The sequence below is a fragment of the Diadema setosum genome, chromosome 20 (genome assembly GCF_964275005.1).
Source record: "Diadema setosum chromosome 20, eeDiaSeto1, whole genome shotgun sequence".
Classification (NCBI taxonomy): domain Eukaryota; kingdom Metazoa; phylum Echinodermata; class Echinoidea; order Diadematoida; family Diadematidae; genus Diadema; species Diadema setosum.
In genome coordinates, this window is record NC_092704.1 from 27,687,237 (window position 1) to 27,713,393 (window position 26,157).

Here is a 26,157-nt window from a genome sequence, read left to right on the forward strand (position 1 = left end):
AAATACACAAATAAGGAATATTTCCGGACTGTTGATTTGAACCAATTAAGACTTCACATATGTCATATCATTATATCATATTGTATCCGTATGTCATTATAACGAGATAGGCTCATCATACATTACAAACCAGTTACACTCGATTATGATCCTTCCCTGTTGATCAACATTGATGGCATTCATGAAACCTCTCAGGGTAACGAAAGGCTTCAAGGAAACACAGTCTTTACAAGGCAATAACAAAACAGGAAATCACTGTTTAAAAAAAAAAAAAACTCACAAAAAGCAGTGACACTACAGACTTTCGAAGACAGATGACGATATAGTTCCTTACTGTGGAACGGACTGATCACATTTCAACAGCTTTCATTGATTGAGAAACGATATACGAATTCGACTACGCAATTTATTTCTTTAACGTTAACAACCAGTTTTATATGCGTATTCTTTTCTCGTGTAAGTAATTTTCCCTCTGGAATTGACAATGTTATAGTAGATGTCATTGGAGCTACGTTTAAAGTATAACCATTATGTAATAACAAATCAAAGGTGCAGAGAAATTCAGTGGTGATCCATTCGCTACTAATTCTTTGTCATCTAGGTATGCACGTACAAGTCATATTACGTCTCGAAACTGAGAAGTTACAACGAAATTAATGACAAAATCCCATTCACACTCAACAGCAAACCCAAGCTGAAACATTACCATGGAATGGCGCTTCGCTTTTCGATAACTGCACCCCGCGAAATGCTCGTTCATTGGTTGACGCGTAGTCGTGTGGTCTACCTATGCATGAACGAAGCGAATCCACTTGATCCGTCTTAATAATAGAATACATAATACACGTCTACGATCTTACTGCACACGTGCAGATGATGCATTTGGTAGGCGGGGCTTAACGTGTAGGGACGGAGAGCCTTGTTTTTCTTTCACACGCATGCGTTATGCAGCTATGTACGAGTCAATCAGCGTGTGTCTCGAACCAATAGGAAGACACTAAACAGAAAATTCCCAAGAGCAGTGACAAGATATTGACAACAAACCTTAATGAACTAAAACAAATGCTGTTCCACCAACGCAAGAGGCGAATCAATACACTATAAAAAAAAATGTATTCACTTGAGAGTGCATGGAAGGCTTCAGAAGAGAAAAGTGCGAAGGGAAAGATATATAACAGCATTCTCGTGAGCCACTCTGTCACTGCAGGTTAGAAATTGTTCACTTCACATTCCGACGCTACGGAGGCTGCAAAAACAAAATATTCACCTGACAAATAAGGAAAAAAAAATAGATAATAAAAAAGATAGGGCAGCGGACGCAACGAGAACTTCCGAGAAAATACCTCATGCTCTGAATTCTAGCGACGGCACGATCCGCATTGTTCGTCATCATTCTTTCTTTTTTTTTTTTTTTGGTGACTTTTTAGAAAAAAATAATTTTATACTGAATTGGTTCTCGAATTTCGAAATCACGCGTTTCTGAGCGTGTAGTGACGATTGGTCTCTAAATGAATAAATCCGACTGAGGCCGATCAAAGGAGGTTGCAAATCACGAGGCAGACAGGAGAAAGCTGGTTAAACTCTACAAAGGAAACACAAGGAAAGACAAGGTAAGCCTTTTTTTCTGAATCATTCATGTAAGCCGAATCTCTGACATGTATTTGCGCACAGACAGTTAATCATTCGACTTATTTTTGATCCTTTTTTTCATCTCTCCTTTTCATTGAACACTCTGGTAGTTGTCTTTCATTTTCTCTTGTGCACCGTCCATCTCTTTACTTTAATGAGCTCAACTTTTCTCGTGTCTGGTAATGCATCTATGGATTCACATTTATTTGTTGTTGAGCTGTCCCTAAATCTAGCAATATCACTTCATAGACATTTTCCATTTTCATATTACGCGATTGTGAGGAATACGTGAGTGAAGTTCACCATTTCTTTTTTCAGTATAGGCCTGTTAATGATTCCTGACCTCGTGTGTACTGACCACCAAACACATATTCGCATATCAACAACAACAACAACAAAAGAAACACCAAAAACAAAGAGAGAGAGAGAGAGAGAGAGAGAGAGATGATACTGGGAGAGTTATTTTTTCGTAAACCTTTAGCTATTCATCCACAGGTACCTGATTTTTTTTTTTTATCGCGCAAGCTAGCTCGTAGTTAATAATGATAATAATAGTTTATATTTTTATAGCGTCTTTTCCACTGGATACGAAGCGTTAATTGAATCATATATTATCTTTTAACTAGTGGTCTTAAGGTTCTCCAAGAATTTAACCATGAAAAATCAATCTTGTGCGAGTTTATCAATTAATTAATGACAACTCATATTGAAGACAGAAGTATTCGCATAATGGGGTATATTTGGTGTATTAATAATTATGGCAATGCATCAGGTAGTTCGTAACGTGCGTATACCAGAATGACTTCATCTGTATACGCCAATCGGTGCTATAGTCAATGTGTCCGTCACCCTGACGAACGCATTTCACCATGTGTCGTATGGAATTGACATTGGGTTCAATGACCAACTTTTTACTATCTCACCTCAAAGCACGTGACATAACTTGCATGTTTCTGTCATATTAATGTGACTAACAAAAGACATGGCGAGGGAACATGCAAGTTATGCTGAGTCGAGAGGAAGGTGCATTCCAATGTCTTTTGTTAAACATTTCAGTACTTTAGCAATGATTTACATATGAGGTCATCTCAAGAATATTAATATTGATTGGTTTGGAAGGATTTTTTGTGGGCGTTCCCATGTAATCTGAAGAAAAATAGAAGAAAAAAAAATCGTTAAAAATATATGAAATGTTTCTAGATATTTATCAACACTAATATCAACATGCATTAGGATTTCAGGGCCCCTTTAAAGGAGAATTGGTTTGGGGATGAGCTTTATTTTAGATATGATATACTTCCATTTTCGGGGGGGGGGGGGGTGTAATTTTCCATACATTTTCATTCCCTTTGTTTCAATGAAAAATGAAATGTGTGTCTAAATTGTTACCTTTGTTGATTTCCATTTCCAACTGCGGAAATGTATAAGCATTTTCAAAATTCATGAATTGTCTATCTTAACAATTGTACATTTCATGTAAGAATTCATTTCATCTTTTCAGCTTCTGATGAATTTACGCCCTGCAAGCAATCATGCCAATGTTTCTGTGAAGATTTCTCACAATCTAACTTATGTCAGATCTATTCATTTACTTTGTTTGTAGTATTTCACAGTATATTAAATTTGCACTTTCAGTATTGTTTATATCTTTGCAATTTGCTTACAAAACATAGAAAACAGAACAATGAAAAACAAACAAACTATGTTCTACATACACGCACACACACACACGCACGCTAACCAGCAAGGACAATAGCTATGTAGTGCGATGATTCCGTTATGTTCCCTACTGCCGCTTAAAATGGCCTTAGTCTTGACAGTTCTCTCTCTCCTTCTCTCTCTTTTATGTTCCTTTTTCTTCTGGCCCCTCAAAGAATCTGTGTCGATCGCCTGACATTGACACGACACTTTCGAGGGAGCATAAGGACCCTTTTCCCGCCCTTTTTTTTTTTGGCTCATGTCATCCTAGCGTCATTGAAATTGATCACCACGAAGTGCCTATTAACCTCCTGAGGTGGTACTTGAACGTGCAGACAGCGAATAATAGCCGCTGCCCTTTCAAACGAAGCGTGACGATAAAAACAAATTAATGCGAGCACACGAAATTATGTTCCCCTTTCTTTCTCTTATTAACCTCTCGATGTATGTGTGTGTTTTTTCTTTGCCAGATATGGGTATACATACATACATACATACATACATACATACACTTTCTATAGCGCCATTTTACATTCTGATTAAATGCGCAAGGCTCTTTACAGCAAAGCAAAAAGACTGAAAATATTGATATGAATAACGCCAAGAATTGGTCACATATCGATATTTCCATTTTTTTTAAATAAATATGCTGAGATGTGGCTGGAGCAATGCTCTTTCAGATGGTTTGTTAACAGTTTGTCCATTTTGGATGACATTAAGACTTAATATCAGCGTTTCTGATGGAAAACAAAAATTGGGATATTGGAAGCAATATCCATGACACGCTATATTAGAATCTATGCAAATTGTTGAAAAGCAATCTAAATTTCTGTCTTCCTATACATATCCTATCTTTTGATTCCGTCTATGCGGTCACATTCACACCACAATATTAGCCACTTTGTTATAATGATACGCCACAATTCAGTTTTTGATGACGTTTATATTAATTGTAATATTGAGTGAACGAAGAGCTTCATCGCAAAATAGGCTGAGTGCCATTTTTAAACATTTTAGAGTAAGTCCATCATTACATAGGGCAAAATAACAGATTTCCAGTGATACCTTACTTGTAACATAACACGAAATATTCTTGAATGATTACAAATATTCCGTATTTTCTTTACCATTTTCTTTGCTTTTTTATAGCAGATTTCATCACACATAATAATCTTAACTTAACAAGAATGTTTTAGCTCGTTTTGAAATAAAATTCTTCGAAATACAATATTCAATCGAAACTTCTGTCAAGCAAAGTAAAGTATTTATCGATAATACAATATATATGTGTATGTGTTAAATGTGTGTGTGTGTGTGTGTGTTGGTGTGTATGGATGTATCAAGTTAGATCGTAATGCACGAAGAAAGGACAGCCAATTATCTTTTACAGCTGGTACTTCCATTCTTCAGTGGATATAGCGTTAATTGACTCGTTGAAATTTTCATTGCCTCTCAAGAGAAATATGTTTCTTCCGTGACATATAAATAGAAAGGGAGGTGCAAAAACACGTGTAGATAAAAAAGTATAATGTGTGAGTGTGTGTGTGTATGTGTGTGTGTGTGTGTGTGTCAGTTAAGAGGGAATAAGAAGAGAGAGAGGGGGGAGATATTTGTGTTCGTGCCAGCAAACATGTAATGCTGTACACTCTGAAATATATGTCATATGATTATTTATCCAGAGAGTCGATTATTGTTAGAACGAGCAAACGATCAAGCATAACGCGTTCAGTGTGCTCATTCCCGCTCACATTTAAATTTTGTCTTTATTCCGTCCTTTTGAATCACAGCGCAAAATATCAAATCTAACAATTAGTCGTTCACGCAACACCAATGCCGGTTGATACGACGATGTCTTTCAGCACATCAAAATATACAGACTGTAAATAGAAGTCACTGTGAAATATTCCGTCTGGCGAGGCAAACAGCCATGATCATTTTACTCTCTTCAATAACAAAATAATTCAATGGCGTGATGACAGCAACCAACGTAGCAAGACAAAAGAAATCGCGCGCCTTTATGTTTATTGTCTTTCGAAGAATGCTAGAAGAATGTACAGCGATAGACATGTCCGTAATGGGTGACATTTTTTTTTTTCCTCTGTACACATGATCGCCCTGGTGTATCGTGGATTATTATAGCATATCATGATGATCTTTGTAAAAATTCTGCAAATGTCCATGTGTTGTATTGTTCGGACTTATACGTTTTGCACATTTTCTTAACGACGTTTTGAAATGTAAAAGCACATCGCAAATCTGGATATGTAGTAAATGGCGCTACTTATTAAAAAAAAAGTGTAATGACGGCCACAACACAGCTGAAGGATTAACGATCGAACCTCCTGTTTCGTACACTGTTGGTGGGATTGCAAACAAATCATCGCGCTCGTTCGTTGTCTTAGCATCAATTATCGAAACAGATCTCATTAAGAAAACACGACATAATCAGCCCACATGGAACATGTGGTCTCTCTGGCTGGCCTAGCTGTTCCGTCGCACGTAGTGAAATATTTCGCACCTCATTGCGGCCTTGTTGATGACAATGCCAGTTGCTCGGCGATGCTACTGTGTACAAAGCGCCCTCCCACCGGTGGCGAATATAGGTTTCATTTGGCGCGCGGATCTGCATTGCCCATTTTGACAATGAAGCGATTATTGACAATATCACGCGCGGTTTCTCCTTCACACTATGTTCTCACACGAGTCGGCAAAAAGATCGCGCAAAATCAATCATCATATATCATGTGCAGATGGATGGGAAGAATCAAGGAATGGTAGGCCTATAGGCATATTCTTGGAGCATCACCTGGGCACAGCGACATTTATCAAATAGCTTTCCTTGTATTGACACTTTTTTTTTTTTAATAGGTGTAATCGACGAGCGTAACCATTATTTTCTCCGATCGTAATCCGGTCAAGTTATCTTATCAAGATTGGCATTGAGAAAAAAAAAACACAAAACAACAACAACAAACAGTCTTTCCTGCATTCTCGCATTTTCTCAGAGTTGTTGTCGGGTGTTGTACATTATATACGTCTATGATATATTTCTGATCTGACTTCTTCTTTTTTTTCCCCTGCAGGTTGTAGGTTTCTTCAATCTTAAGGCTTCCCTGCACTACTGGAGTATGCATGGTTTCTGTAAAATAATAAAAAATATGACTTTTTAAAAATGAAAATCCATGCAGACACATCCGTTCATAAATTAGAATATGCCTTCCAGGCTTATATTTTAACTACACAGGAAAGAATATAGATTGGAATACCGGTGACGGTAATGTACAAAAAGAAAGAAAGAAGAAAAACGTGGGAAAACAAATGACGTCTTCTTAGGGGAGCGTTCTGACGACTGTACTTCATAGGGGATTGTTAGAAATGATTTCAGAGAACTCTCAGTCGTTAATGTGTTTGTGTGTGTGTATGTATGTATGTTCTGCATGTACGTTGTGTGACTTTATGTACATTCTCTTTTTCACAAAACATCTGTAAGGGTGTAAATCTTATTTTTAACTCTTACGCAATTGGCATAATATAAAAAGCTCGTTTTCCCCCTGAACACGCCAAGCCATACAATGTTGTTTCATTTAGCAGCAAAAACAGACCAAATAAAAAAAAAAATACCATGGTGTGGTGACAACTCATCGATCGTCACTTGAATGTCTGTTAATGAAATAATTCGATTAACTTTTAATTAAATTATAATTCACATGGTTTTCAAATTCCTTGACGTACAAACTGTAACGTTCAATTATAGCAAGTGCTGCTAAGTCAGTTTAAGCCTTAATTGTCTTTTCCTTCACAGTCTTTTTTTAAACATTTCTAAATTGAAATGGTTCAATCTTTACTGACGTAAAACATTTCTGACTGTTCAGGTATCATGACAAATCCTGGGTGACGTCAGATTCATCGGGTAGATATCTTATCAGTTTGTTTTATAGAATGCTGAGTTAATCTTACCATCACGAACTGATTTTTTTTTTCTTCACAGGTAAAGCATAAACAGCCTTTAAAATGTGTTTTTAGCGTCCCCATCAGAATTTAGAAACGTGAATAAAGATCTCGTTTCGCCAAAGAAAACGCACACACAAAAAAGAGTTTTCGGTTGATATTGTAAAATGCACATAACAATGTTGACTGTGCACAAAACGACCAACTGGTCAAAAGCAGCTCCCCATTTCGGTTGATACTTAATACAAGCAAGACGAGAAACTTTGTACAAATCTAAACTCCATAGATTTTTCCCACAGTTTATACTTAAGTTTGGAAGCTTTTGCTTCAATTTAGCTTGGTCTTGGTTGTTCCAACTGTCCATTATACATTATCTTGTAAAAATAATAAGCAATAGTAGTAATGGTAACAACAGCATTGAAATAATAATATTAGTAGTAATGAATGAAATGAAATGAACTGAAATGAAATGACTGAAACAGAAATAATATTAGTAATATAGAAACAATATCATAACAAATTGTATAAATTGAAATCATACAAGGAGAGGAAAGAAAAAAAAAGAAGATGCAAAAGATAAGGCGAAAGGATATGAAGCGATTAAGATTTATCATGGCTCTGTGAAAGCTAAGAGCTCAGATTTTAATGAGCTTCTAATTAGATTTTTTCGAGGTTATGTAGTCCTTTGTCATGAAAAATCAAGGGGGAAAATGTCACTGTGTGCTTTACACACAGAAAATCAAGCTGAAGATATGTGGAGAAACGTTAATGAAAAAAGGGGGTTCTTGTGTTCGACTCAACTTCCGATTGAGGACCAATGTATGTGACAATAATTGCTCGTTATCGTAATGGCAGCCTTGTTAACAAGAGCAGTGACAAGTTAGGATTACATGCCTCGGACAATTTTCTTTTCGACCTCCCCCTTCTCCTTCCCGTATCCAACCTCTAAAGTACAAGCCCCTTTGAAATATGGATCAAGGTTTCTCCATTGATATAACCATATACTGAAAGTAAGAAGACAGGCGAGAGTAAATCTAAAAAAAAAAAAAGCAAACTGGCTTGTATAAGATCTTATTTTGCCTTGGGTAGTTGACGGCTCCATTGCTCTGATGAGAACATCCTCTCATTTGTCACTCTGCCTTTTGGAGGGGCACGGTGTTCCACAAATTAAGGTCTAATCGGAGTAATTACGTTTTGCCGTATAATATATAATCGTGCGTGTCATTTCTCATGCACATGCCTGGCTCATCATCAAAGAATTCCCGACGGCTCCGAAGTATTATACATAAATTTCCCTACTTTGTAGTCTTGTCAGGTGTCGGTCAAACTTTTCCGCAGATGTCAAAATATTCACTATACATTTGCATGTACATCAAGCGAGATTGGATTGGTTAAAATGATAAAAAAGAAGATATATTATTATAAATTGCTCGCGCTACTGAACTCTTTCCTGATTTGATCGTGAATGGAAACGTACTTTAACTGGAATTGAAATGAGAAGAGCATACGAATGAACCCCCATTCCCCTACGTACTGCTTCTCTTCTTGTGCTCCTCGCGCGCAGTGGGTTGTCCACACCTCTGGGTCACTGCTGGCTGCTCTGTTATATATCTCACTCTCTTGTCTCTTGTGACTTAACCTTTTGCACACGTTTTGTTTAAATCAACGCCACTCTTAAAGCTCTAAGGGAGTTTTGAGCCACCTTTGTGACGTGCAAAGATGACGCTTTCAATAAACAAAACGAAACAAAACATAATTAAAGCAAACACAACTACCCCTCAATTGATAGGAGATTCGGTACACATGATTTTTTTTTCCAACTGCATACTGCAACGATTACTTTAAAAAAAAATGTATTTCCCCAGACCGCGCTCATTAAAGAGAAGAAACTAGTTGACTCTTATAAAACATTCAATTTTGCTTTACTAAAATTAGAAGAACAAGATGGTGTGAATATTCCATTTCTCACCCAGAGTGTACAATTAGACAAGCGTCATTGTATCAACGTATAGGAGATTCGAAGACTTCATTGTCTGCGAGGCTACCAGCAGCTTATGCCAATACATTGTATAAGCGTGACAGGTGGCTGTCGAAACAGAATCTATATTGATTGAATATGTAGATTTCTACACATCAACAACGTGAATACACAATAGCTAGTGGAAATGTAGCAGGACTGTGGCACGTAAAGTTTTCATATGGCATTACAACCTTCGATGAATTTATCTTCTCGGCATGATAGAAATGCGTGATAATACTAAGCAAAGGGTGTAATGGTCATTAACATCTCGGATGGAAGGAGAGCGGGGGGGGGGGTGAATCATCATATAGAGGGCATCACATACCATCTACAAACACGCATACATTTCGGTATATTCCCGTTATCAGTCAATTTCAATCATTGATAAATTCACAGACACACAGAGATGATGCAATGCCGACACTCATTTACATGTATCTATATATTACTGTATACTTTCCTGGCACTGTATAATGTATATATATATATATATATATATATATATATATATATATATATAGATTGATTGATTGAAACAAAGAAAGGGGAAAACTGACCAGAATCAAATAACAAATAGTGAAAACTTTGAGCAAAGAAAATTGGTTTTCATCGGGATTCGATCCGAGACCTCCGGACTATATATATATATATATATATATATATATATATATATATATATATATATATCATACATCATACTCCACATTTTGAATTATTTTCCTATTTTTACGTTTAGTATGTCAAGTTTAGAACAACACATATATCTTTATGAATTTCAAAAAGAGACCGCAGACCCTGACATGCACGTTAAGGAGAAAGGGGGTAACTATAAGTTATTAACTTTCGAATGAAGAATCTTAATGAAGCTCAAGACAGGTTGAGGCACGTATTTATGGTGTATTACTCATTTTCGTGTGAATGACGTACAAATATTTTTCCTATATCGATTTATTTCTCTTAAATTTACGATTTCGCCTAAAATTTGAATTTTTTGTGTTCCATCACAATGTTTAAAAATCCAACCTCCATATCCAAACGAAGAGTACAATGTGGCGGCACACTAACATCAAAGACGAATCTTTCCACACACTACAGATATAAAAGCAAATATGGAAACAAAGTTTACGCTGCAGATTAAAAAAAGCGTGTGTGTTTTTTTTTTATTGCATGAAAGAGACAATATTGTTTTCTCTGTCTGAAATATATTTCGATAATTAAATAGCTTCGTTGGTTGTTTGATTTTTTCTAGAAAGAGAGCTAGAAAGAAATTGCAATTGCAATTGTAAGACAAAAAAGATAGTAGCAGTCGGTATTGTCGTCTAAGGTGAATGCGATTTACACAGTTCTACCTATTTTATGTCGTCACAATAGAGCTGTTATGAAGTCATCAAGAGACAAGTGTATAATTGCCTATGATGGAGCCGGCACAAATACTAATAACTTCAATTAATTCAATAAATTCAACGTCAATTAAATTCAGATAATTGCTCTCTGGAAAAAGTTGATTTTTTTTTTTATTCTTTGAGAGAAAACAGGGACTTAAAATTAAGACAAACTCACCTGTCGTAACTTGGCTAATAGCCCGTGAGAACGATCTCTTCATACTTCCTCGATTTTTTTCTGACGTCATTCCCAGTTGCGGTTTGTTACTTACACGTGGAAATGACGTCAGCGCACTGACAGTCCGGAAGCCCTGCTCGACGTTTCATTGGTTGCTCATGAGTTAGAGTGACTACTCAAAAGGGTTTTTCGTATTACGAAACGCAGGAGTGAAATGAGAACCGACATGCAACAAACATCCCCGTGAAAAATACGCATGCAAAGATACGTTTAATGTAGGCAATCTTTCAAAGTCAATTTATCTTTGTTCTTTTCAGACACCATAATTATGATAATGCCGCTTTACAACGCACTCACACTTTGACATTCCTGTGAATCTGCACACGTGCTGGCATCACAGTAATAACATGTTGGCCTTGACGTCATGTAAATTAAACAGTACAACCGATGCAATGAAACTTGGATAATAATTTCCAATGATTAACACGAAATGAGGAGAAATGATTGTGAGAGGAACAGAATATATTTCTTATTACTGATATAAAATCAGAGGTCACCAATGGCCAACACACTCCGAGTCTTTTTGTCTGTCGAGATTCTATCAAGAGATAACAATTGTTGAAAGATGTCGTTATCTCAGAAAATGATAGAAATTAGAGAAAAGCAATTAACCTGACATGAGGGAGGGAATTCCCTTCAAGTTTTAACACAAATAATAAAATCAAATGGAAACAAAACATATTAATGCATGATAGAGATTTACTTCGCTTGTTTGTATGTTATATTTTACGTATTTACGTTCGCGTGCATGTGAATTATAATTATACGCACAAGAAAACATTGATGCAGATATACTATGTATTTTTTATGTGGATAGACATATCTACAAATACATGATATACGAAATCATCATATCGGAAAAAAAATAGTCTTGATATCTAACAGAAATTCGAAAAAAAAAGTTTATTTATATATCTTCTGTCTGAATTTGAAGTTCTCAGTGAATCCTGTACAGATCAACATCATAGTTTTGAGATGACAAGTTGTTTTTAAATGATGAAATACCTGCTTGAGTGATTCCACGTAAATTTAATTCCCGACTGCCTCAAAAGGGGAATGTGACCTCGTGGTTAGCATTATTACAGTTACTGCGCTGGAATAATAAACAAAATATGGCTTATATTCTATACCACTTTGTCATTCTAAAATACCAACATCAGTAAATCGATGTTCGAGCACACGTTAATTTGTGGTATCAAATCTCATCTGTATTAATTTCAATGTTTTGGGTTATAACATATTTAAAAAACAACAACATGTGTTTTTTATGTTTTATTAAAGACTATGGAACCCCATCACGTCACGCTGTCTGCGATTCTTCTCATCCTATCCGTCCTACTGGCTGTAACGTCAGCTTCTTTTCCATCGGAGGCAGAGCAGGAGCCGTCCCAGATGAGCGAGAGGTTCATGACCGATACAGACCTTACTCTTGAGGTGAGTGCCCCGCCCCGCCCAGTTCAGTAGCTGATATCATTTCCATGACAAACAACAACCCCTCCCCCTTTTCCGCCCCCAAGCTGACAACTCGGCAGAAACCCTGGTGTATAGAAAGTTGCCTGATGACGTTTGGTTCAACACACTAGCTTTGAACAGTATAACTCCCTCGTGGTGTAATCGTCACTTATATGCCTTTCCCAGCTAATATTTTTGTTACAAAAGTGTTCTTGCTGATAAAGAAAGACACGGCTCTAAGGCACCACCCGAAATATGCCTCCTGTAGCTCCTGAAGCTAATAGGGGAAGGGCATAGAAGAAAAACGTGTGAAATAATGATGACATCACTCCACGCTGAAGAGAGACAGAGAAAAAAAACCCGTGATGGTGTCCAAATATCGCGTCAGTATGTCTCTTAAATATTTTAGTTGCAAAAGATCTTTTTTGTGTGCTGATGTGTCTTTTCGAGTTGACGATTTCATATCAGTTCGCACCGTTATAAATCATGCATCAATACGCAGAAAGTGTTCCAATGAGTAAAATATATCAATTAAAACTTTCCTATGGACAAAAAAAAAGAGTTCTTCTGTTAAACTTTACATGGGTATGGATTGCCTACACAACTTTCTGAGAGCGATGGCGTCTAGAAACTGGTTTAAATTTCTTCCAGGCTATAGAATTATTCCTTTTTTTTTTTCATTCCTTTCTGTATTTTTCCACTGTCACTGTCGACGCCTTGGGGTATATAATGTTTCACTCTCTAGAAGTACCAAGCTGTTTTTGGTTGCCGAATTTGCACAATCGTGTATTCATCCCTTCTGTTTGCCACCCTCGCATCCTTGTGTTTTGCCTCATTAGAAGTGTGCCGTTCAATCTATAGATTGATTTTTTTTTTCAAATTGTGCAATTGCTAGATAATATGATGACTATATTTTCTAAACCTCAGAGAAGGGCAACTCATGGTATACCTGGCAGGTAATCCTGAATTGACGTTTTATGTAAAAAGGGTCCCACTTTGGGGAGTGTAGGAGTACAATTTTATGCTAACTCTAGCTGGTCTTTCCACTGGCAATGCAAAATGAAATGGTGTGGGACAATATTATCCCGTCAACTGGACATCCATCAGCCATGCACATTAGATATTGTTAAATATGTTGCTTCAGAGAAGCGGGATGAAAAGAAGGCTATTAATGTCAGAAAAAAATCGCGAACTGGCAATAATTAATCCGCGGAATCAACTAAATTCCAATGAAAAAGAAGAAATTATTATTTTAAGTGTGTCGATTTGACTTGTTATTGTGTATATAATTTGAAGTGGGTGTTTTCGTATATGTGTGTGTTTACATGTATGTTTGCTTTTCAAGCTCTAGCATTTTGACATTTTGGCGTTTTCTTTGTCGGTGATTTTAAATCATGCATCCAATTGCTGGTTGTTTATTAAGTTGCTTTTTTTTCATGTAATATTTCCTACGCTCATGAAATTCAAATGAAAAGACGAAAGGGAAAGGTAAAACGAATGATATGGGGTTTCTCTGATATGAATGTATCCTCTATAGAGGCGCCTAAGTATCCTGGGTTAAATGTGATTCGCCTTCTCGGTCCCCCTTCGATGAGCATGGTCATATGGAATTTTCTTAAGTGTAACCTATGCCCTGATAAGTCGTGGCATCGGAGTACGATTTAATGACATCACAAAGAACTCCAGGGAAAAGCTGAAAGTGGTGGCGTTTCACGCGTTCAAGAAAATGGAGAAGGAACCGGCGTGTTTGTATTTCATTACAACCTTATAGATTCCAGTTTCCCCATGGCGCTTGGTGTATTTTTCAGTACCATCGCGAAATCGGAACTTGTGGAACGACTTTTTTGTTTGTTAAATGAAGAGTATTCAGTTTTGTTTTGTTATGTTTTGTTTCTTTTTTGTTTTTGTTTTTTACGGAATAAGCTTCTGAGAAAACAAGGCGTTTCCATTTACAACCCCCCCCCCCATGACTAGGTGTATAAAAGTACTTACCATATGCTCTCGAGAATGATCAGAAGCACTTGAAATCAAGCCAAAGCTAATTAGTTACAACGATGTTGTTTTTCCGGACTCGTAGACTGTTCGCTCTATTAGAAAATGAGAAGAGAGATGACATCGTAAAAAATGAGAAGAGAAATGACATCGTAGAAAGTGAGAAGAGAAATGATATCGTAGAAAATTAAGGTCGTCCCCACCTTGTCATTATCAACCACTTCAGGCATGTCAGGTGTTTATCTCAGGGAGTATAAACTGATATAATCCACGATGGAAGGTGGAGAAATATTCAACATAAGATTGGCTTCGTTTGATTTTAATGAGAGCACTTTTCGTCTACCTATGTTTTATCATCATGGTCACATCATGACGCTTGGTTCAGACAAATCGTCCAAATAAATAAATTAATCAATTAATATCAGAATCTTCAGTTGTTTACAGATACCCAGTTACACAGAAAAATGTGATGAAAACAAGTATTTCTGAAAAGTATTTGTTTGATTGGTTGTATTTTAGCACAGTTGTGTAATGAATCTCATCAGCTTTATAATGAAGGACCTACGCGTATATGAGTGTGTATATGCGTGTGTTTATGCGTGTGTATATGACCATTGCCTTCATGTTGTAACTTCTCCGTTCCACCTATTATTGCTTCCTGTTTATACAGGAAATAATTTTCTCTTTTTATACCATACATGAAATGATTTGAAGTACCTCAGTTTCAACCGGGATTACAAAACAGCGTAAAGGTCACACGATTTGATGGCATTTTTATCATTCACTTCTATTAAAATGAAGCGAGCACACAGCATTGTGTTCGTTATTCTCTTTCTCTGCGGTATGATCTTCCAAGAACATGGAAAATGAAGTTACGATAGCCATCAATCGACAGGACTAGCATTCATAATACGACTCTGAATATTATTTGACTCTTTGACATTTCTGAGTGAATGGTATACCCGTAGTGAAGTTGCGATATTACGTAGTAGTGGAATGTTATATATCATTTTGGTCCAGTAATTAAGTTTGGAGTTAACCGCGACAATAAAGCTCGTTAATTAGTAAACGATAGGCAGTCGAAAATGTCGTCACCATACAAAAATTTAATGAAGTAAGCTTTTGTGGCCATGATGTGTGTAGTTCAGTGATCGCTGTTACACTCATTCTGTTTAAGCAATATCGAAAATATCACAAAGGTTATTGTAATTAAGCAGTTAGATGGTGATTTACAAATCCTTTTGCATTTGTAATCTGTAATTGTCCTCCCACTGTTCTCTTTGAGTTAGGATATTCTCATTGACATCAACAAATTAGCCTTCTTTAACAGACATTTCCACGTTTGAACAAAAATTGGCATTGCATCAGTTACAAGAAACAGGCCGCATCCGCTATTCACCGTAAACAAGTTGATTAAAGAAAAAATACCTTGAATTACCCTTTCTACCCTGTTCCTCCTTCCTCTCACTCCGTGTCTCTATTTCTATCTCTCTCTCTCTCTCTCTCTCTCTCTCTATCTCGTACACATACATGCCTTTACATTATATATAAATATCATATATATATCAATGTATTTCTTCGTGATATATGTTTCTCTCCCTTTCATTTATGCATATTGCACATTTGCTTGCATGACGTTCAATGATGTGACACACATGTACTGAAGCTAATACTATATCATGCGCATTCGTTGTCAAATTGTATGATATTACATGTACATACATTGAAGAAAATTTTATTATTTTTTCATTGCTTCTCCAGTAATATATAAATATATATATAATTATATATACATAATAATATTTCGCATGTTCTACTGTATCCTAGATATAACAACAATGTAATGGGACTTCTTGTGACATAGAACGCAGGGTGCATTTTTGCACTAAAAGTTTAAACTAAAATATATAAACTAAAAAAAAAATTTAACTAAAATATTATTTTATTATTGGACTCCAATTTTCGGCGTGCACGCCTTCTTCAGGAGTCTAATGACAACGACGGTAACAAAACCAAGCAAAACAATTTTTGTCGAGTAGAATAAACTTATACTTTATTGGCCAAAAACCAGTTCTTTCCTTTGTTTTGTCGTGTAGTCGAAACGTGAAATTTTTACATGTTTATATGTATATATAGATATATACATTTTACATGTTTTTATATATGTGTATATATATATATATATATATATACATATATTCCTTGCCGTCTGTCAGTTGTGTTATCCGTGCATCGCCTATAGAGAATGAATATATCTCTAGTACTAAAATATAAATCTAATAACTCTCTTCCCCATGTAGATTAACTTGAAAAATTATAGAGCTTATCTGTTCAGTTATCGCAATATTGTTAGCCGAAAAAATATCAAGTCGTTTATCTAACTTGTTGTGTTATGACAGTGTTTGACACTGTTTAATCTACTTGTTTCTTATCATCCTTTGGATACAGATCCGTGCGCTGAAACGGTTGCTAGGGAACATTATGTCAGTCAACTCAAATCCGGATTCAGCCGAGAGTTACCCGATGACATTTGAAAAGCGGAACAGATCTGGGCGAAAATTACGATTCTGCATCGATGTCATCAGAAACACATGGCGACTTTGCCGGAGTAGCAGGGTGAGAAAGGTGTTAATTGCACATAAACGAACTTCTTCCGCATAATTTCTCAGATAATTGTTTGGAAAATTGGTAATACGATTTATAATTTGTTAATGAAATTAATTTACACATCGATTTTCCTTCTTTGAATCATGTACTTGTAATCTGCTTACTGATATTCCATGTGATATTACTGAAAATAATTTTGATTTATGTATGAAATTGTGTTGGAAGAAAAATAAATCAAACAAACAAACAAACAAACAAACTAAAACTATTCAGTAGTGAAAGAGTGAATTTGAACGTTACTGATGTAACGTCTGATGTAATGTCCCTCTCTCCTCCATTCCCCATATGCAACAGTTACATGTTTCATGTAACTGTAGAGTATAATGCGTGTGTGTGCGTGAATATGCTCGTGTGCGTTTGTGTAAAAGGCACAGTGGTGTATAATGATATGCACATATCTAAATGAATACCTTTTCACATCAGAAAGAAATGACAGCGTTGTTGACAACTAAGATAAAGACAAACCTTCTTAGCTGTCAATCACATATGAATATCATTTCGTTGGTAAATACATGTCATTTCTTTGCTTTGTTTTTATTAAGTATAATCCTTGCGCATCCGCAATAGGATAATTAAGTATTTGCAGGAAGGTGACAGTAGAAATACAGTAACTCAATCATTAAATTTTCTGTCAGACAATCGTCAGACAGAACATAAACTTCTGTTTATGATTCGTATACATCACAGTATTAAAGATCACACTGAATTGTCGGTATGTATGGCACTTGGTGAATTCAATGTGGGTTTCTATCACGTTGACTTCTGTCACTTATCTGACTTGTATCTACATGCATTATGATGCATCGGATGATCATACTAGAGTGTATAATGATCACATCTCATGTAACACTTTCATCATCGGTCGTCAATTTGTAAATCATCCCAAAGGCGGAGAGAACAATTTGGTATATCAGATTATCCCACCTTGAATTACAACGATAATTGCTTATCTTTCCGATATGAATATCTAAACTTATGCTGAATAATCGTACAGAAAGAAGAAAAATGTTACTCTTTCTTTAGTTATGCTTTGTTTGTTTGCTTATTTGTAGTTTGTTCGATTTTTCGAGGTTTTGTTTTTTTTTTTCCCCAATACATATGATAGGTACTTAGTGTGTATTTTATCTTACCTTCAGTGAAATCATTTGACTTTTCAGACATTCATTGTTCACACACTAGTTTTGTATGCACCTCCCTTTACAATATAGCTCAAAACACTATCACTATAGCCAAGAGACCCGTCGCCATGTCACCGTGATGAAACAACAGACGTACTTAAAACAACAAAATATGTTTGATTAGATAAAACTAGGGAATTAGCACTTTTACGGTAGTGAAAGTTTGATTTTTACGAAAAGTTTATCCGAAGACAGCTTCGGATTTCAAGGTATTCCTATTTGTTATGAGGCTCTACAGTGCGTATAAAAAAAAAGGTAATCCAAATTTGGAGGGCTACAATTTTATTGTCAGCTATGAAGAGCGCAATGTTAGATGTGACTAAAGGGGAACTCTTCCTCTTTCCATTGATACCTAATTATGTTGACAAAATAATGTCATGTATGACTGAACACATAAACTTTAAAGACAGCAATGACAAATTGCACTTTTTCCAAGTTTGCGTGTTATCGTGGTTATTGTGAAGGAACAAAGCATGTTTCACTGCATGGATGAGATCTGTCACTGAAAGTGGTCAAATCATCAGGCCAGCCTGCACGACTGCATGTTCGTGTTTAGGGTTTCTTCTAACCTTTTATGTTTCATAACCTTCGACATGGCCTTGTTGTCGGTAACTTGGTCCTTCCCATAAAGGGTAAACCATTATCCATTTTTCTCTCTTCATATTCAAGACGTGATTTGTCGCTGCAAACTGTCTTTTGAATATGAACAGAGAAAATGGACTGTGTATGTTGGCCTCTGTGTGAGCGACCAAGTTGTCGCACAGGTGGCTATGTTAAAGGTTATGGACCATGTAGGAGAAACCCTAAACACAAATCCTAAACATAAACCTGCAGTCGTACAGGCTGGCCTACTTGGCCACTTTCATTGACAGGGATGCACTGTTCCTTCACAATAACACGCGAACTTGGAAAAAGTGCAATTTGTCATTGTTGTCTTGAAGTTCATGTGCTCAGTTATGCATGACATTTGTCAACATAATTAGGTATCAATAGAAAGAGGATGAGTTCTCCTTTCCTCACAATCAACATTGCGCTCGCCATAGCTGACAATTATGAAATGGTAGGTCTCCAAAGTTGGATTACCTTTTTTTGATACACCTGTACCTGACTACGGTGTCGAAACTTGAGAAATTCCTACTGTCGTGCATTCTTCGATCTGTGACTTTTCTCTAGAGAAGATTTATCTAAAAATACTGAGATTAAGAATTCGATTTTCAGTGATTTTTTATCGGGCTTTGACATGTTTGATGAGTGTTACACTCAGAAATACAATAGCATGGACACACACACACACACACACACACACACACACACACACAAAGTTTGACACTACTACACATTCACATACATCTTTTGCTCTTGATTTCAAAGCTTATGCGTGTCTCAGTGTTATATATATGTGTATATGTATATATTATATATATGTATATATATGTATATATGTATATACACATATATATAAATACGTATATATATATATACATATGAAGAGTTTGTTTGCAAAAACCGATAAGTCCATTTTCAAAGATTTTGAGTTATGGTAACTGTCATAAAGTACAAAATAATACCTTTTAAATGATATATTGGTCACTACATATAAAGGTATATTTTTGAAGTTATGGTCAAAAGAAGCAAAATTTTTCTTACTATTCTCTTTATTTTTCTTGGCCTTTAATCGCAAATATCTCCATTTGGCAAATATGGACTTATCGGTTTTTGCAAACAAACTCTTCATATATATATGTATATATTTATGTGTATATATATATATATATATATATATATATATATATATATATATATATATATACATATACATGTATATACTAGTCTTCTGTAACAACATAATGGATGATCATTTTTCAGCTATTACCTAAAAACCCTAAAACAAAATGAAAATACTACGATTTCTATCTGAGAATTTAAGCGTTTAAAAAAAAAAAACACTTTTCTCTCTCTCTCTCTGAGGAGAGGGAATATACTAATATTATTTTTTCCCCATCAAATTTGTTACGCAATCGACTTCATCTCCTCAATTCCCAGACAAAACTGATAAGATCTCCATTATTGCGTTTGAGTGCTGATAATGTTTTTCAAAAACTGTTAATGTTCTTTGAGGTAGTTATGGAAGATACTGCGTAACTTTGATACATCAGGAAAATGGCGGGGATTTCTTTCATGAATCAGAGAACTGATCACTGAAAAATCGCAAGAAACAGAGAAGAAATAGCAATTTATACCTCTGTCTTTGTCTTCCTGGGTTACGTAATCAGAAATGACGTATGACCTTATACTTCAAACTAGTTGTTCAATGTCTTGCTGTCATTTTCTATGTCATTAGCCTCATCTTTGGGTAGCAACTATTAATTGCTGCACGGGTCTTGCTAACGTCACCCATTTCTCCAAGACCAGCGATCCTCCATCGTAATCAGCTAGAAGAGAGAGAGAGAGAAAAAAAAATGCATAACCGCATCGTTTCTTAATCATCAAACTCTCAGCTCCCACAACGAACAATGCCAAGTTACCAGGCTTGCATGGAAATTAAACATTTTTTTTTGTTTATTACGTATTACGCATCTGTCGTAAATTAGGCCATGAAGACACAAAAGGAATTGCGTCCTTACAACACAAATTGTATTTTTTTTAGCAGTAGAACCATAAGCCTATATATTCCATCATCAGCCCACACCCACTATTATTTTCTGCTTTAATAGACAAATACAAGTCAATGATATCTGGGTTGATTAAGTCACGCCCTCTGAATACAATTACAAGACGCGCGGCGTGTAGAGCGCTTAGATTGTGCGTAATCCTTGCAAAGGATTAGTGTTATTGGATGGCAGACTGAGAGTGACAAAGGAGGTGTGGTGCGGAGGTGTCCCTGAGTGAACACGTTCACATCTAATCAAGATCGAGTCGTGTACAGCATGTAGTAGCACTCGAGAGATTCCATCTCCTTTTTGGGAAGTGAATACCAAATTAATACTCGCAGAACTCACATCCGCTCTTTGAAAAAAAAAATAACAGCATCATCTTATGTCCCCAACCCCTCAGTCTCTCCCACCCCCCCCCCAAAAAAAAAGAAATATGGAGTTTGTGACAGCGAAAGTACTTACTATAAACTACCAGCATTTGTATGTCCAATTTATTACACCTCATGATTAGAATTTTACCCTATATCAACGTTTTTATGACTTTGATTATATACAGAAATCGGGGTAATTAAAATGCTTCGTAAAATGTAGAATTCGCACCACTGCGCACTTAACAGTAATTTTCGCAAGGTAAAAAATGTATCATTCTTGGCTGTAACTAGCACAGCAACTGCAACTTTGACTTGTATGCTGTTCTTTGTCATAGCGGGGCATTTGGCTTACAGGCCTCCATATTCACTGGTCGTTTGCCATAAACATGAATGAAAACCATACGACAGTACATTTGAGAGACCATTATTTGATATCTGCACTGTGGCATAGTGGATAAGACTCCCGACTTCTGATATCGGCGGACCCGGGTTCGAATCCCGCCCAGTGCTTACGTCCTTGGACAAGATGTTTTTACCCACAATGCCCCTCTCGACTCAGGTGTAAAAATGGGTACCTGGCAAGGCTAGGGTAATGATAATGACAGGGTCCTCTGGTAGAGCAGTGGTAACACTGAAGAGGCTACCCTGATAATTATCATTATTATCATTATCATTATTTTTACCATTATTATTGTCATTACTATTATTATTGTCATTATCATTATCATTATAAATGTTTCTTTCATGACTTGAAGGCTGTCAGAATCATTGACATTCACAAAACTGGCAAACTGCATAAAGTACTAACAGGAAGCTCCCTCCTATAATATGCTGTAATGTTAAAAACAATTGATTTCATTTTTGTTTCATCCATTCATATCTTATTCCCGTTACTCTACAGACTATCATTAAGAAAACTACTAAATTTATCATATCACAAAAAAAAAATCAATAAGATAGTGTATGGCCTCATGTATAGAACACATTGCCTGTTGGTCCTAGACGTAGTCTGTAATGATTGCAATCGTCCTAATAAAAAAAAAACAACTTTCAATCTTCGAATTATCATCTATTTCTTTGAGTGCTCTTTAAGTATTCGTATCTGCACTTTGATCTGTTGATTTATTACTTTCAATGGTATACCCTTCTGTCAAGTCATGTAATGTCGTTGTGTTTCTCCTGTATGGTCTATCCTGTCTTTGTAAACAAACATGTTCACAAGAATCCTTTGAGTGGTTCACAAATTACAAGCATGCTTTTCAGTGTACCTCTCAATACTTGTTTTTCCCTCCAAACATAACTTTATATTTTGCCGGTATCTATGTGTATTTTTTTGATTTGTTAACCATTATCTATCATGTAAAGTCGAATACATGCCTATGTTATATCTTCTGATTCATTTTGTGTTATGTTTGCTGAAAAAAAAGAAAGAATTGAATACTGTAAATGAAATGAAATGAAAAATGAAATCTGAAGATTGTTAATTTTTAATGATTTCATTTGTGCAAGTTGAGAAGAAAAAAAAAGCTGAAATTGAAACTGAAACAGTCAAACATCCAAGCTGTATTTTTGAAATTGAGTGGATCAGACATAACGATTCAACATACAACTCACTGTAACACTGTACTTAGACCTATCAAAGAATCATAATACAAACAATAAATAGGTTGAGGAACTATCGTTTTTTATGGAAATATTTCATAATTGATGGGATAAAAATAGTTTTCATAGCCATGATATCTGTGTAATATGTTGCTTACTCCATCTCTAATGTTTTGATTGGATAAAAATTGAATCATACCTTGATCGTGACGGTTGAGCTTATGACTTTTTGAAACGAAAATGTAATTCCTAGAACATAATCCCTGTTGCATGTATAGCTCCACTTACTGTCAGATAGTTTTAATGTTAAATCTGTGAGAAATGAGAAACACGTTAAATGCAAATCGTTTCTGTCCATAATGACTGTATACCGTTTTTGTGTTGTATTTCTTAAAGTTGTATTTTGCGAGTACTAAAGTAAAACTGTGTTTGTGTTTGTAAGGGTTTTAATGGGCTGAAATTACATTTTATTGTTCTATAGTGTTCACGGTTCTATTATCATGAAAGAGTGGAAGAACACGCCCAAATAATTTTATCTTCCATCAAACACGCTTAGCTGAATATGATTACGTCTTATTTTGTTATGTTTCTCTTTCTATTTTCGTCATTTCTGAACTCTTCTAGAGCAATTAGAACAGGATCGAGAACCTTCTGATTTAATGGCAATCACCCACGGATCTCTTTGGCGGAATAATTCGTCTTTCAACGTGTCTTACTACAGGCCTTCTCGCAAGAACTAATGAATCATGTAGCCCTGAAGAAGAACGACATATAACTATGACATACGTCACCGTACAATCAAATAGACTATCTATGTTCCTAATGTGTTTTTTTAGACACAAGTACTTAGAAATTGGGGCATTCATTTAAGACGTCATTACAAAAAAAAAAAAAAAAAACAATATCCTTCATGAATATCGATTTCTGTTTTATTCTTTGCCAGCAGTGGACTATTGTGTAAGCCGATGTAACATTTCGACTTTGTAAGCTTTTAGATGGGAGATGAGGATTTCGTCCGTGGCTTTATATTGCTCAATCTGTGTATAATCAGTAATTTGAAGAAACAACTGTAAAAGAACATCCTATATCATGACAAAAGCTGTTCCCTATATCCAGTGGCGTATCGCTATAAACTTCGATAAATGTCTGTCTGTACGTTACGATCTATGCCTATACTTTCAGTGTGAAGAAAAAGCTAATATTCAAGGAACTTACTTTGTGTAACTTCATATTCTCGGAATTTTAGTATTCATGCTTCAATCGGGCATCCATGTTATGTATCAGATTTTAATTTGAGTGTGCAATTGATGTTTGTTTTACTTTATCGAAGCTGTTTGGGTTGCTCCTTGTTGTCTACTATGTGTATGCTTTTGCACTTGAGTCTTGCATTTCATTTTTTTTTTTTTGGCGACCAAAAAAAAGACCAAAATATTTCTCCTACTATCATATTGAGTTGAACTCATGTGAGAGAAGACAAAAATCTATTGTGATTGGTATATAGTGTTATCTAAATCAACTCTCATTGTATAAGTAGGCACTGTTAAATCTTCTGATGTGTTGATCACGTTAGATGCGTAGTTTATTGCTCCGTATTTCAATCACCGTGTTAAATACTAACAGGAACTCAAGTAAATGTACGGTGAACCTCACTAGGTCTAGAAGTAAGCAGTATCGACAGCAACGTTTCTTCGATGCCATCATACTACGTAATTGAAATATTTAGTACGACATTAAAAACCATCAGATATTGTTGTAATACAAACCGTCTTTTGGTCTGCGCATAAATTTACATTCATGTTCCGCACGGAATATAATTTTCCATCACCTTAATAATTTCGTAGCTCCCATTTGAATGACCAAATAGGAGGCGACAAATGAGGAAAAAACAACAACAACTACCTAACAGGCATGCATATGAAGAGTTTTACCTTGCCTGGAAAGTGTAAAGTCCCGTGCATACATAATTATGCTAAGTCTATGCCATAGATATTCACGAGCAATGCAATTTACCTGTGAACAGGTTACAAAAACGAAATTTACATACTACACATGGCGACATAAAAAAAAAGTTATTTTAATAATTAAAACTTATGAATGGAAAAAAAACGTGTAGTCTATTGCAATCATTCAGATTCGCTTATGAATCGTGATTTCACTCTTCTGATGCGGTGTATCTTTGTTATGCTTGAATGAATGACTGTGACCCGTTATATATGTACCATGTGAGAACGAATGTCAACCTTTATCGATAATTATGATTTTGTATACACATTGTTATGCAATACTTGATAATTATCATACACAATGATATATAAATGAATAAATATATAAATAAATAAATATATATATATATATATATGTATATGCATATATATAATATATATATGTATGTACATATATATATATATATATATATATATATATACATATATATATATATATATATATATATATATATATATGTTGAAAATTCACGTATTGGCTCGACGAAGAAATGAAGAAATAAACTGGTAATGCATTTTTTGCCAATAAAGAATGACTTTATTCGACGCAAATTTTCAGCGACCTCCGCCTACTTCAAGAGTCTTGTCAAGACTTCTGAAGAAGGCGGATGCCGCAGAAAATTTGAGTCAAATAAAGTCATTCTTCATTGGCAATATATATAATATATATGTATATGTTATTTATATAATATATATATATATATATATATAGAGAGAGAGAGAGAGAGAGAGAAAGAGAGAGGGGGAAAGAGAGATCAGTCCCTGCACACACACACACACACACACACACACACCCTTAATACATGTACACAGAGGGACTGTAGATAGCGTCCAAAAGACGTCGATTAGGCGCGCTTTTTTGATAGCCTAATATCCGAGCAGTCACACAGTCCTCGCAGCAATGTCCACGAGGGAATACATGAATCAGGAGAGAAGCAAGCCTTAATTGAGGCTAAGACGAGCTTGTCGGATGGCCAGTAATTGCACAGCAATTTTCCATGAATATTCAATGAAAATAGATATTTGGTAACAGCGACAGGACCACAAGACGACTCTGCACGGCGACTTACTCGATCTATATCGAGCGAACAAGTCATTGACGAAAGAAAGATTAAAAACAGAAGATCCTTTAAAGTTCTGCTGACGTCGCAATTTGATTGATTTAAAATAGTTCACCTGGTTCTGAAATGATGAGGAAATGACGAGATATTGCTGGCAGGCTCGTATCACCACAGTGCCTTTCGGTGGGGCTCGTTTCTAACCTGCAGTGGCACGGGGCTATATAAGAGCCGAAATCTTGAGTAACAATTATTTGTTTCACGT

General features: G+C 35.7%; 1 protein-coding gene across 1 annotated transcript; it reads left to right on the forward strand.

Annotated features, from left to right (window-relative positions):
* Window positions 1–1,507: 1,507 nt before the first annotated feature.
* LOC140243562 (uncharacterized) lies at window positions 1,508–23,553 on the forward strand. The gene is made up of 4 exons (XM_072323231.1): window positions 1,508–1,610; window positions 12,197–12,349; window positions 16,808–16,975; window positions 23,456–23,553. The coding sequence occupies exons 2-4, from the start codon at window positions 12,200–12,202 to the stop codon at window positions 23,462–23,464; spliced, it is 327 nt and encodes a 108-aa protein (XP_072179332.1). The 5' UTR covers window positions 1,508–1,610; window positions 12,197–12,199; the 3' UTR covers window positions 23,465–23,553.
* Window positions 23,554–26,157: the final 2,604 nt, after the last annotated feature.